We start from the raw sequence: 14,553 nt of genomic DNA, 5'->3' as shown, positions 1-14,553 counted from the left end.
TTCTGAAAGAAATTAAATTAAAAAAGCTTTTAAAAAAAATAGTTTAGGTGCAAACTGACACTACCCTGCAAGCTTGAGGGTCTATTTAATGCTTGCCCTTCTCTCTTTCCATATGTGTTCCAATCCAGTCCATTAAAAGCTAAAGCTCTGAGTTCGCTGCAGTCTCTCGGTAAAGCGGTGTGAATGGCGGCTTAGACAAATCGGTGCAGCTAATCCACTAGCTCTAACCCCAAACAGCACTTGTGCAAATCCTAACAGTGACAGACAGACAGACAGATGTTGGCAAGAAGATTTATTTCTTTGTTCAAGAACTCCCCAAGTTCCCAAACTTCAAGGTAACCGACGCTTCTCTTCTGCCAAACCAAGAATCCACCTTTTAAATTTTAATTTAATTCAATTTAATTTTGCATAATTAGTGGAGGGAAGTACTTGGATGAAGGAAAGAGCAACAAGTCTTTTGGTCGAAAGGCAGTTACCTTTGTGTTGGTTACGGTTACAGGTGGTGTGGCCTTGAGTGCTCTTGATGATCTTGCTATTTATCATGGCTGTAGCAGGTAATTTACATTTTTTACTGCGTTGATCAGAAAAAAGTTGATTTATTTTTTCTTTTTTTGTTGTGGGATTTGGGGAATTGATGCCTTGATGGGGTTGCTTTTGTTAGATGATGATAATGTTTGTTTGAACTAAGAAATTAGAATGGTCCTTAAAATTGGTTCAAATGGAGAAGTAAGATGTTTTGACCCCCTCTATTGGCAGTTTTTACTTGAATATGATTATCAAGGAGGATTTTGTAGATTTAATGTTTCTTTATTGGTTGCACCTTCGTTAGGCATGATATCCATTTAGGGATCGTCTGTGATGCAAGCAAATCGGTTTGTCTCTTCTTAGTTTCTTGGACAGAATGAATAGATATGTAAAGGTTGCAATGTTAGGGACCGGTGAATCTTGTGATTTTCAAGCTATTTTGCTTCAATTGTTAAAGATTGAATAGATACGTAAAGATTGCACCTTCTTTAGGCATTATCCATTTAGAGATTGCCTGTGAAAGCAGGCATGTTGATTTGTCTCTTCTTAGTTTCATGGATGGATTGTGTGTGTGTGTTATAAGGTTGCGATTTTGAGCACTGGTGCATCAAGCTTTTCTTTTGCTTCATTTGTCAAGCAGATAACCTGCAACATTTATTTCTGGTTTTATGCATTCCTAGAGCTTAAGAAAGAAACCTTTTTATCATGATTGAAACCCAAAGTTGCTTTATGTATAAGTCAACACCACAGCCATGCTGAGATCACCAATGCCAACACAAACACACCACTGCTGGCTTTACTGCCCCCTCAACTAGCACAAGAGTACTGTTACCTGTATCAACATCTCTTGTATCACAAACATGTTAATGATGCGTCAGTACTGGACCGTGTTGATTATTTAAAATCAAGAAACAGCCAGCAATCTAATTGATAGAGAATTTCACTGATCATATTTAGCGTGATTGAAGGAAAAGGGGAGTTAGAGGAGGGTGGGTTTTTATGTGGATGGTGAGGGTTCGAGGGTTGGGTTGGAAGGAGGATGATTGGGGAGGTTGCCAGAGAATTGTCTAATCAACTTCGGAAATTCAAACTTTTCCTGAAATATTTGATTGCTGCTTGGTCAATTGTTGCCTTGTGTGATTTCTCATTTTGGTAACATATTTTTAATTCACTATTAAATTTTCAGCAAGGCCATGGAGAAAGCCAGTAATAGTCAAGCAATCAAAGATGCTATTGGGGAGCCGATTGTCAAAGGTCCATGGTACAATGCATCTCTTGCTGTAGCTCACAAGAGGCAGTCTGTGTCTTGCACATTTCCTGTGTCTGGACCACATGGCAATGGAGTATTCCAATTGAAGGCAGTTCGTAATGGAGGTTTGTGCATTAGTGATCTACTATTTTTCCTTTTACAGTCTTCGTGTTTGATTTTTACTTTGAGCTTTTCATACCTGCCAAGCTTATCCTACCATGCTCAAAGACTTAACCTGCATAAGAACCCTTGCTCAGATATGTAAATCATTGCTAGTTTTTCGCTGCTAATCCTTTAGAACTTTCTGCACTCGTCCCAAATGTAAATTCTGTCAAGGGGCTCTTCTGCTACTACCGTGTGCGAGTGCATGCCTTAGGATGGACTGTCCATCACCTCCTCCCATGCTCATACTGGGGCTAGCTGTCAGCTGTTATATTTCATTGAAATAAGAAAGAAGTTACATGCCCCTTTGTTGTTCGAGTCTCCACACACATATGTGGGGCTGCCTATGTATTTTGTATTTGTAGCTTATACCTTCTATTTCTAAGCTAACAGGCAAATAACTTTTTTTCTCTATCAGATGACAGTTGGTTTTCATTTTTCCTTCCTCGGGACTGGGAAATCCTGATAATGGAAGCTCTCCTTCATATCCCTTCTAATGAAGAAAGGCAGCAAACCATGCGGATTAGTCTCTCAGACAGCTTCTCATCTCCAGCTTGTAACACATGCACTGAATGCCCGCAGCAGGAATCCCAAAATCCAGAGAAGAATTGAGAAGTTGCATCCTCTATAAGTCCCTGTTCTTTCTTAAATCGCATCAAATGAATTGAGAATTATTAATAAGAATTTACGCTGTCCTAAAATTTTGTAATTTTTTAGGGCAAAACGTTAGTAAATTGTAGTTATGGGGTTAAGTTTTTGAATTTAATTTATTCTAGTTTGTAGGTGGTGGCATTTTTATATTATTTTGATGTATTTTTAATTAAAAAATATTTTAAAAAAGCATTACCGTACCTTTAATCTTGATACAAGTGTGGCGAGAGCTTTTCCTGATAAATGAATTTAATGTAGTTTGTTGGGAAGTATAGGATAGTCTACCTAATTTTTCATTTTTGTAGGTAAAAAAAATCCTTTAATCAAGATTGGGTAGTTATAAGACTTGGTATGGCCAAATGGCTCTAGATTTTTTAAAAAAATAATGTCATTTAAGGATTTTTAAAAAAATTGAGTTAATTTGAGTTAAGTAACCTGATTTATGAATTTAATTTTGAATTATTCGGTAATTATATTTTTGTAAAAGTATTTTTTAATTTAAAATATATTAAAATGATTTGATTATTTTAATTCTTTTAATTTATTATTTGGTTATTTTTCTAAACTTTCTCTAATATTTAATACCCTTTTTTATACTAACCTGATTCAATTTTTTTTTTCAAAACAATCTAGCGATTATTATTTATTTTTATCAGAATAAAATTCTCATGATATCTTATTTATTCAATATTTATTATTTTTATAAAATATTTATGGGATTTATAATATTAAAATAATCTGAAAATATAAAAAAATATTTTTAAACAACAAAAAATTAAACTTTACCAAACTTTTATTTGGATCGTACTCCTAAACGGGGGCTTAGTTTGAGACTTTGAGTAATGTTAAATATTAAGAAAAAATATAAAAAGGCTTATAAACACAAATGGATCGTTGGATTTTATATATATATATATATATATATATATATATATATATATATATATATATATATATATTCATTCACAATTAATTATGAAGAATAAAATTTAAAACATGAGTATCCAAGTCATAAAAACATTGTATTAATAATTATGTTTGTTCATATCATTGCATTAAAATCAAAGTTTGAATGTGGCTAATACATAATTAAATAAGTTTACAATCTATCTCAAAATAGTGTATATTATTTATAGTCTATAATAATAAAACAAGATGAGCAAAAGACTACTCCTAGCACAAATAAGAAGGCCATGCAAAACAAACATAATTATTATGAAAACACAACAATTATAACAATGTTTTATCTTATAAATTTGCAGTTATACATTCTTGTTTTATTTCCATTTAATTATTATTTTTTATTTAATACAATCATATTATTACACCTTCTTTGATATCTAGTCCTTTCTCTTGAAAATCTACAATCTCCTAATGTTGTATTTATACTATTACTTTTCTCAATTCCTTAATTTAGTTAATGCAAATCCCCTTTTGTTTTCTCCATCCTTAGAACCTTGTCAACACTAGTAATCTTACCAACATTATTAGTCTCCTTTACTCGGGATCGACTAATCAAAACTAGAAATTTATGCCGATATTAATGTTTTATTGATATCATTAGTGTCTTGGTCCGCAATAACTAATCAACCCCTTTCCAAGCATCTTAAGTCTATTATTTGAAAATGATGATGTCAAGAAAACTCCTTGACATCATTAGCCTCTCTTCAACAGTAACTAATTAAGTTTTAATAAAATTATCGATGTCAATATAATTTATTGATACCATTAGTTATCTAAATACCTAGAATAGATCAGGTTTTTTTAAATGCCTTAATTGTGTCCTTCCTAATGTCAACGCCAAGATTTCTTTGACGTAATTAGCTTCCTTTCAGGAGTAGCTAATCAAATATTCCCTTCATGTATTTTGTTTTCTTCCATCATTTATTTATTTACTTACTTACACAATAATATTAAAACAAATGAATAAATTTCACGATAACAACATTAACATCATGTAACAATGTTATAAGTATTGGGCACCTATCTGTTATGTTAGAAGCTCCTCCTGCGGTTTGGGTTAGTGACACGGTTGCTGAGGTATCCCCTGCAGATCAATTTTCTCATTAATCAACAATACCTTTGATAGACTCGGTAATAAAAATAATCATTGTTATATTTAACTTTCCAATGTTCTATTTTGATTTCTAATGGAATTACATATAACTTCATCATTTAAATTTCTTACTAATAATCTAAATGATTAATTACACATAACCATTTCATCATACTTTTATTTTTATTTTCCCTTGTTCATTTATATTTTAATTGCACCATATATCATATATTGATAAAATCCTCATATTAACTTGAAACATGACTAATTTGACTCTCCCTTAATCATTGTCGGCCAACCCTAAAGAAGAAAACATGAACATATTAATTTCTACATTTTTTTTCTTATTTAGGAACCATTTTTCTTATTCTTTTGTCTAATACTTTTTTTCATTATACTAAATTCTTAATTTATTAAACTCATCATCATGAAGTGAAATGACATCAAATACTCAAAAATCATCATTTATAAGATAATTACAACACAAATGGATCGTTTAATTATATATATAAAAATATTTTTAACCAAAAAAAATTAAACTTTAACAAACCTTTGTTTGGATCCCACTCGCAAACCGGGCTTGGTTAGAGTAATGTTAAATATTAAGAAAATATAAAGAAAAAAAAGGAGCTTAAAAACACAAATGGATTGTTGGATTATATATATATATATATAAAAGAGAAACACATGGGCAAAAAATAAATAGTGACTTAGCAAACATGATTACAATTACTAAATTTATTAATATTAAATTCAAAATTTACGTAACATATGTTTAAACATGACTTAATATTAATGATTTTCAAAAATGCATGTAACTTAATAGAATTAATAAGCCTCCAATCACTTGGACACGTGTATATATATAAAAAGATATTAAACCCAACTTGGCTAATAACCCACTCAAAGATCTGGTCATCAAAGCAAAATAATGCTATTTTATATTTTTTAAGAAATGAATTAAAATAATATTATATTAAAAAAATAAAAATAAAAAATCAAATCAAATCTAGACCGGTTTATAAATTGATTTGATTAGTTAACTTAGATTTGATTAAATTAATTTTTTATTTTTTTAAAAGTTTTAACCTGAGTTAAATCTAGATTTATAATTGTTAAATTAAGCGGTTGGGATAGATCAGGCGAGTTTAAAAAAAGTTAAGCATGTAATTAAATTGCATTACGGAAAAGGAAATACGAGACTTGTGTCTGCCAGGTGGACGACATAAACTAAATGGGGTCGTTGTCTTTAAGAGGAAAAAATTGTAAAGAAAGGGTGGTCGTGGCACACGGGAAAGGTGTGAGTGCTCATTACCAGAAGCAAAGCAAGCCAACATTTCTCTTTTCGGACTCCAGAGCCTTTTATTAACCACGGACCTCAAAGCTGTTCATTTCTATTTACTTTTTTTTTTCTAGAAGCATCGATCTTGTTGATTCGAGGTGCTCTTAGAATATTGCACGTGAGAATTAAGGTCTTTTTTATACTTCTGCGTGATGTATTTTTTTATATTGGTTTTAAAATTTGAATTAAAAAAATAAAATTTAGTTTTTTAATTATTATTTTAAAACTCAGTCGGGTTTAATATGATAATTCAGAGACTTATTTAAATCAGATTTTTTTTAAATTATTTTTTATATTCATCTGACCATGACTTGATAAATTAACTATATAGGCTGAAACCCAAGATCCCAACCTAACCTTTGTATTTTAAATAATTGATTTACCATTCTTCTCTTCTCTTTCTCTTTACCGTGACTTTTCTCTCAATACCAAGGAATTCAATTCTTAACTTAAGCTTTCCTATTTTAAGAAGGGTAGAAGAAGCAAGTGATTCCCTCTTGTTTTTTATTAGAAAATTGATGTTTGAAGAATTATAAAAGACTTTAGGGTTTTTATTCAAAACAATTTGATGATTGAATAAGTTTTAATGTACGCAAGTAAGTAAGGGTTTTGTCTGTTACATGAGTTAATTGTTTTGTTTGATTTTTGATATGTATTTTATTACCATATATATATATATATATTTTGTTTGATTTTTAATATATATATATATATATATATATATATATATATATTTGTTTAAGTTCTTATACTTATAAATAACTAAAATATATATTAAATGTTATTCTTTTAATGAGTTAGTTGAACTCATTCCTTTATTTTAATATTATTTCAGGTTCTTAACTTGCGTTAACAGGTTGATCTTTGATTAAAAAATTCTGTTGCTTTATTTATTGGTATACCTTGCTTGTTTTCGCAGGTTTTTTTTTATTTTTTTATGATTCAATAACTTAGACGATTTATTTTTCCATTATTTTCATTAAAGTTTATATTTTGTTTCAAAAGCTGGATTTTATTTAATGTAATTTTAAGTTTTAAATTGTTTTATTAGTTTTGGGGAATATTTAAAAGATTATAGAATAATGTGTTAATTATATATATATATATATATATATATATATATATATATATATATGTGTGTGTGTGTGTGTGTGTGTGTGTGTGTGTGTGTGGGGGGGGGGGGGTGTTTCATGGTATGTATGCTTTTGAGACTTGGCGTAAATGAGATGTCTTCAAAGTACCACTTCTGTATTGTTAGTCACAAACTTGAGATTCGGGTTGTAATAAACCCATTGCATGATTGACCTGATCGAGTTAAAACCAATGGTTTAGAAAGAAAAAAAAACTGAACTAATGTAGTTTTGAATAAAATTAAAAGATTTAGTTTAATATAATAATACATGATTTAGTGAGTGTTTGATAGCACAATAGCTTATACTTCGAGATGCATTTTAAAAGTATGTTTCACTTGAAAAAATATCAAATTAATATTTTATTTTAATTCTTTTCGACAATCTTAATATGTTAAATGTAAAAATAAAAAATTATTTTAGTATATTTTTATATGAAAAATATTTTAAAAAAGCACTCAACATTAATAAACACACATTAAAATGTAAGAGCATATTTGTTTTTGTATTTAAAAAATATTTTTTAAAAATAATTTTTTTTACTTTAATTTTTTTTATATTTTCATATTGTTTGATATGCTAGTATTAAAAATAAATTTAAAAAATAAAAAATATAATTTAATTGTATTTTTATATAAAAAAAAACTTTAAAGCTTTAATAATCTACCCTAAACCAGGCTAGAGACGAGATGACAAGTGGCGGTGTTTTGTGGTGAAAGCTTTGTTGATGGGTCGCCATAGGGACGGTCTTAGGTGGTCACAGAATGATCGTTCGATTTGATTAAATTTGATTTGATCATGAATGAGGGCGGGCCCCGCGTGGTCCTATCTCCTACTTGTTGTTGAGCGGTGGGATGTTTGGTCCCACCGCTGTCGGCTTGTCGTTTGGAGGAGCATCACCAATGGGTCCCGCTTCTCAACCCACGATATTAAAGCTCTTGATAGTAGACGCGTTCCACAATTTATCGTGATATGAGTGATGACAACACTTTTGGGCTTCATGGGCCGGAAGGACTTTATATATATATATATATATATATAAACTTATGGCTAGATTACTGTCAAATTATTTTTTAATATAAAAATATTATTAAAAAAATAAAAAATTAAATTGACTTGATAATTTGTTTAAAATCTAGTTATTAACCCAATAATATTTTTTAATAAAATAATATTATTTTTATTTTTTTAATTAATCTAAGTTAATTAATTTTTTATTTATATATAACTCGAAGCGTGTCGGGTATCAAATTTCAAAACTATGGTTAGTATCTGGCCACTTAAGGAATTATATTATTATTATTATTATTAGTGCTGTATTGGGAATAACAGATAGATGGCAATAAGCCTACAAGAACGAAAAAATAAAGAAGGAATAAAGGGATTGCAGCATGAAAACCAGGTGTTGGTATAAGATGATAAGACATGGAAGAATAGTGTTTAAGGATTGTTTTACACGGTTTTTCTGCTTTTAGGTTTTTTTCAATAATATTTTTTGTTTTGAAAAATATTAAAATATTTTTTTTTTATGATTTTGACGATGTTAAAAAAATATTTATGAAATAAAAAAAAAGGGTATGAGAATGTGAAACATTCCCTGGTGCTGCTAGGTGTGTGTGACGAAGGCCGAACAAACAATCATCAAGAACAATGGGAATGGGGTTGCCTTGCCTCTAAGGCTCTGGAAACTTTCCTAAGAACAGCATTTATTGCACTGCTGTGTTTTGTTTTTATCAGGACAGTCGACAGAAATGACCAAGTCTGTTTTTCTAGACGATTCCCTTTTCCTCCTGGGTTTTCAAATATCTCATCATATATAGCTGTTATCTTTATGTGTGACCGACCGACCCCGTTTATTCAATGATCTACATCTACAATAGTTTTTCTTCTGTTTTTCTTTCAATTTGAATATTAATTTGATAAGTTAATTTACGATTCAATTGATCCTCAAAAAATCCTGGGTCGACCCTTTGTACCGTGTCTTGAGCCTTTTCCTGTCGACCCCGCTCGGGTTTTAAAACAACGGGAAAGTGGAGGAATTTTCGAGGGGCAAGAAGGTAGAGGGAGGCCTAAAAGCAGACAGGGAGGACCCACAATCATCATCAAGCTCTCCTTCCTCGTCCACCCCACCAAACTAAACTAAAAAAATGTTACCTTTCCCCTTTGCTACTCTTTCCAAGCCAAGCCAAGCCAAACCAAACCAAACCAAATATCAATATCAAGCCTTCAATTTTGTTGTTTCTCCTCTCATATATTTACGATTTCTTTGCTTCTAAATTAACCCTTTCGTGAACCTCTTCTTTCCTTTCTTTTCTTTGATGCAAGGTGGTTTTCTTGGTGGAGGAAGTGGTGGGTCGGTGTGTATGTCGACGGTGTCAATGGAGGATAACGTCTTGATGTCATCTGAGGACTCGTCAAGCCCGGATGAGGGTGAACTTGAACTGGGTCTTGGTTTGAGTCTTGGTGGTGCTTCTGGTTTTAAAGATTTTGGTCAGCGTAGCAGTCAACAATATGCAAGGATTTTGACTGCTAAGGATTTGCCTTCCAAGGTTTCTTCTTCTTCTTCTTGTTCTTCAACGACTTCGTCTTCTTCTTCTACCTTGAGTAGAGCTAATGCTACTGCTGGGACTAAGAGGGCTGCTGATTCTGTTTCTGCTTCTAATAGTGCTGCCAGGTAGCAATCAACACCCTAATAATCTTTTTATATATATATTTAGATATTTTGTTGTCAAGTATTTACCTTTTTTATTTTTATTTTCTCTGGTCTTGGTATTGTTGACTTGACTGATTTTGATGTTGAATTTTGCTTTGTTATGTTCTTGTTTCCTTTTTCCTCTTGCTTTATTTGCCATGAAAATTTGAGGTGTTTATGCATGTGCTGTTGATCCCATGATTCTTGTGCCTAGAATATTACTGTTAGTGTTCGTGTTTTGCCTTGATTAGGATCTTTTTCCATGTTTTCTTTCAATTGTTTTTTCTTAGCTCCCACTTTGGCTTGAATGAGAGACAAAGTGGAATTTACGTTTCAGTTTTTTGGTTATGTAATTTGTGGAATTAATGAATCAAATAGATTAATACATAATCTCAATTGTGAAATTTCCGCCCTGAAAAATGATTCCTAGTTTAAAATGTAAAAAGAATTATAGATTGTGACATCAAGTTGATTCTTAGTTTAACGTACTAATACATGGTTTTAAGAAATGAAGGCTGGTTTCACACATCCAGATCTCTTATGTCTTTGATGTATAATCTTTAAATCATCTGTGAATATTCTCATACCTGTACGGATGAAGGTTTGGCAATGGTGCAGTCAACAAATTCTCTGCCTTACCAAGTGACTATCATTTTTTTGCTTTTTAATAGAAATTGCATATTATGTTCATGTATATGCATAAATATTCACGGGCATCTTGTTTCCTGGAATAGATCAAGCTCAAGTTCGAAACTTGTGGTTGATGTGATGTCCACCGCTACCCTCTTATTGTACCTTATAACTAAAGAAGTCTCACATTCCTTCTCAGCCATACTTGATTTATTTGTTTTTCTTCTTGCCTTGCTAAGAAGACTCATTTGATGGTGCTAGAGTTTAACTAGTGTTAGTTGTTGTGCTGATGGTACAATAATGGTTAATTGAGATGTTGTGTGGATTAGATCATACAACTTAACTTGCTGTTTTTGCTATCAAAAACTCTCTTTTTTTCCCCTTTATAATCTTCCAAACCATTAAATTTCTCAGGTTCCCCTGCGCATACCCTATCATTGGTTAAACACTGCCAAGTTATGTGTTGGAATTTTGTAGATTGACCGTGGAGTTGAGCCATGTAATTTTATTGTTTTGTTTCCCTTAGGAAAGATTTATACCTAGACTGATCCCAAGTCACTCACCCCTTATCATTGAGCCAGGCCCTGAGACATGTTTAATATTTGATCCCATTTTTTTTTATGGCACCTGGTAATGCAAATATTTTCCTTTCTATTTTGGTAAGGTAGCCTTGCCTTTATTATTAACTATACTTGTTCCTGCCTGCTGGGCAGGTTAGATAACTTCAGTTTATGTAATGTATTTAAGTTTTTAGTGTTTAATTTTTGATGCTATTATACTAATGATTAAAATTTAATCCTTAGATGTCAATTATATGCATCTAGCAACAATGTTTTATATACATTTTTTGTAGTAGCAACAAATCTAATTTACATGCACTGATATTTTTTATATAGAAAAGATCATATTTGTTGATCTAAACTAAAAAATCCCCACATGCATCATAAGTGGCTCACTAAATCTGATCTTTGAGCTGTTCTTGTTATCTTTATTATTAACGTTTTGCATCTATATTCCTGACTCAAAATTTAGCCACAATCCTATGTGTGGAACTCTTATCCGAGTACTAATCTTGATAAAACAATAAATAGTTCTTTGTAAAGCACTATTATGTTCTCTTCCAAACTATACAAACAATCAATTAAATACTATTAAGTCGTAACCCAAAGTTTTTTGATGAGAAGTTGAGAAATTAAGCTTGATGAAGGAGATTGAAAATACATAGAAAAATACATATAATTTTTTTTCCACAAGTTTTTGGATTAAATAATTAAAAGTGCCTTAATGATTTAGAGATGAAAGAGAGATGATAGATAGCTTGCTACTTTTATCTGCAGCTCAGGTAATAAGAAAAGTTATAGAAAGAAGAAATACACGAGACCACATTAATTAAAACAAATGCATTACTCGAAACATAAACTATCACAAATATACTATATAAGACTTGTTGTTCTAGTGTCTATATAATTAAGATGATTTCTAGTCCAAGTATTGTATAGAAAGGTGGTCAAATTTAAGTTATAAATATGATTCATATTCTTATTGGTATGCACAATCTTATTGAGATTCATTTGAATAGTATACCACATGTAAATTAAATATTATGTGAAATGTCTAACAGAGGCAGTGACTACATTAATTCTAGATTGCTTGCTCTCATGCCTCAATCCTTAGAATTTATAGATATATAGATTTAGATATAGATATTCTAAATTTACTTTCAGCTACTGATGGCTTTGTTTCTGTATCATTTCATTTTGAATCTTGAAGCAGTCAAGTTGTTGGGTGGCCTCCAATAAGATCTCATAGAATGCACATCATGGTTAACCAGGCAAAGTCACAGGCTACTGAAGAGTTCAACTCAATGAATAAACGCAAGAATGCTGTGGAAGAGAAGGTGGGCAACAAAAACATTAATATTGGTAATACCAAGACTAGGACTTCCCTATTTGTCAAGGTGAATATGGATGGAACCCTGATTGGTAGAAAGGTTGATCTGAATGCTCATGGCTGCTATGAGACACTAGCTCAAGCCTTGGAAAATATGTTCCTAAGAACTACCACAACTTTGAACATGGCACGTGAGTTTTTCTCACCCTTTCATCTGAATCTTATAAATGATGACTTAACCCTTTTAATGGGACTTAATTCTGGATTTTTAACCCATGTTAGTTGGAACTAACTAGTGGCATTGGTCTTTCGTGAAATTTGGGATTATGATGCTCAACCTGATTTGAAATATTACCCAATGTTACTTTTATATGAATGCTTCACTAATTGCAAACCTGGCTTTGTTGGTTAGATACATTTTTTCTCATTTTAGATGCCCAATATAGATTTTGATGACTGATAATAAACGTATGTGAGGGTCTCATTTGTTTTGCTTGTTCTATGTGGAAAAATGTCTATGCGTCACTTATAAGTTTCTGCATGCATGCACGCAATAAAATTCTTTTTGATTCCAAACTTGATTTTTGAAGGATCTTCAGCAATATCAAGTTTCTTGGGTAGGGAAATTGAATATTTTTCAACGCGGCATATAAAAGTTCTAAAATAGCTGATTCAACTGTATGTCTAATCATAGAATTGCATTCTTTTATTTGAGTAAAATCATTAAGGTAGATACATCATATAATAATCTAATTGCTGGTGATTATATGTGTTCTTAGGATTGAGCACACCTGAACATAAAATAATGATAGATACAAAAAGACACTCACAGTTGCTGGGCGGGTCATCTGAGTTTGTGCTCACTTATGAGGACAAGGATGGGGATTGGATGCTTGTCGGAGATGTTCCTTGGGGGTATGTACCATTCACTCAATATGATCATTTTGTACTTGATTGCTACAATTAAGGAATTACGAGGAAAACAAATTATTCTGTTATTGGATCAGACATTGATTGATACTTACATGACATATAAATGTATCCATTTACTGAAACTGGAAGCCTAAGCAACAAATTATTCTGTTATTGGATCAGACATTGATTGATACTTGCATGACATATAAATGTATCCATTTACTAAAACTGGAAGCCTGAGCAAGAGAGGCCTACTGATATTTTAAGAGTGACCAGATGGGCTCTGACATCTTATTTGCAGATTATGATGGAAAAGTTTTCAACTATTTAAATTTGAAAATTACATCTGTTGGTGTTCTGTTTTCCTCTCCCCCCTCTTCATGCCTCATTAACAATTCATTGTCTTGCACTTTTGTAGCTTCTAACAAGTCATTTTATATGGCCTGTTGGTGATGTGAATAATCTTCTTGCTTTTAACTTGTGTTTTGCATTCATTCAGGATGTTTATTAGCTCTGTGAAGAGACTCAGAATCATGAGGATGTCCGAGGCAACTGGACTTGGCAAATGAATGTAAAATCAACGTTATGATTTACCTCTAGAAGTTTCATTTTTCTTTACACTTTTTTTAGATAATACAATAATCTTCACAAGTACTAATTATATTCGATCATTTCTTCATTTACAGCTCCAAGCTCGCAAGAAAGGAGTGGAAGATAAAGAACCAAGCCTATCTGGACATCTATCCCTAAATATAAGTAATGAAGAAAAACTTTGGATTGAAGAGTGATATACAAAGGAAAAAACAAAGAGTGTTTATAGTGAAAACATTTTGATAAAAAAGTAATTAATGGTCCTCAGCGGCTTTGTGTTGGATTTTGGTTGCTGTATGGTCTTATTATACTATTTGTTCATTCTTGTTATACCTCTGAAAATACCCACCTTACTGTTTTGGAAGCAACAAGCACCTTACCTTTTGCTGTAATATATACATGCATAGTCACATAATGGCACTTACTGACCTGTAAATTCCTGAATGCTTAATCTTTTTCTCATCGTTAAGGAGGTGAAGAACCTTTTGCTCTTGAACGTCTTGACTATCATGTGTTAAGCTCATAGAATTTGGAATGCTTAGCCAATTACCTAGATTTATAATCTAGTGTTCATGATTATGTGGAATTAAACTCGGAGAATAAATGGAGTTGGTTTAGCTTTGCTGTAATATCTGATCTTTGTTATGATCTGGTCCTCTGGATATCACTTCCAAAGTAGTTCTTATACTCAGCAGGTTATTTTTGAAGTTGCTCTAATGG

At 31.6% G+C, this 14,553-nt stretch overlaps 2 protein-coding genes across 3 annotated transcripts; both read left to right on the top strand.

Annotated features, from left to right (window-relative positions):
- The first annotated feature begins 100 nt into the window (after positions 1 to 100).
- LOC133691400 (uncharacterized) lies at positions 101 to 2,787 on the top strand. The gene is made up of 4 exons (XM_062111889.1): positions 101 to 335; positions 417 to 554; positions 1,712 to 1,899; positions 2,355 to 2,787. Exons 1-4 carry the CDS (start codon positions 277 to 279, stop codon positions 2,546 to 2,548), a joined length of 579 nt encoding a protein of 192 aa, XP_061967873.1. The 5' UTR covers positions 101 to 276; the 3' UTR covers positions 2,549 to 2,787.
- A 6,364-nt stretch (positions 2,788 to 9,151) lies between these two features.
- LOC133691018 (auxin-responsive protein IAA11) lies at positions 9,152 to 14,329 on the top strand. Of its 2 annotated transcripts, none has more exons than XM_062111324.1 (5): positions 9,152 to 9,789; positions 12,208 to 12,518; positions 13,107 to 13,242; positions 13,742 to 13,813; positions 13,929 to 14,329. In XM_062111324.1, the coding sequence occupies exons 1-4, from the start codon at positions 9,434 to 9,436 to the stop codon at positions 13,809 to 13,811; spliced, it is 873 nt and encodes a 290-aa protein (XP_061967308.1). In that variant the 5' UTR covers positions 9,152 to 9,433; the 3' UTR covers positions 13,812 to 13,813; positions 13,929 to 14,329. The 2 variants fall into 2 exon arrangements, with proteins under 2 accessions (XP_061967308.1, XP_061967309.1); XM_062111325.1 differs by having other exon boundaries at positions 9,157 to 9,789; positions 12,211 to 12,518.
- The last annotated feature ends 224 nt before the right edge of the window (positions 14,330 to 14,553 follow it).

The sequence above is a fragment of the Populus nigra genome, chromosome 4 (assembly GCF_951802175.1).
Source record: "Populus nigra chromosome 4, ddPopNigr1.1, whole genome shotgun sequence".
Lineage (NCBI taxonomy): Eukaryota > Viridiplantae > Streptophyta > Magnoliopsida > Malpighiales > Salicaceae > Populus > Populus nigra.
The sequence above is the reverse complement of the archived record's forward strand: the minus strand, read 5'-3'. Positions and strand labels throughout refer to the sequence as shown.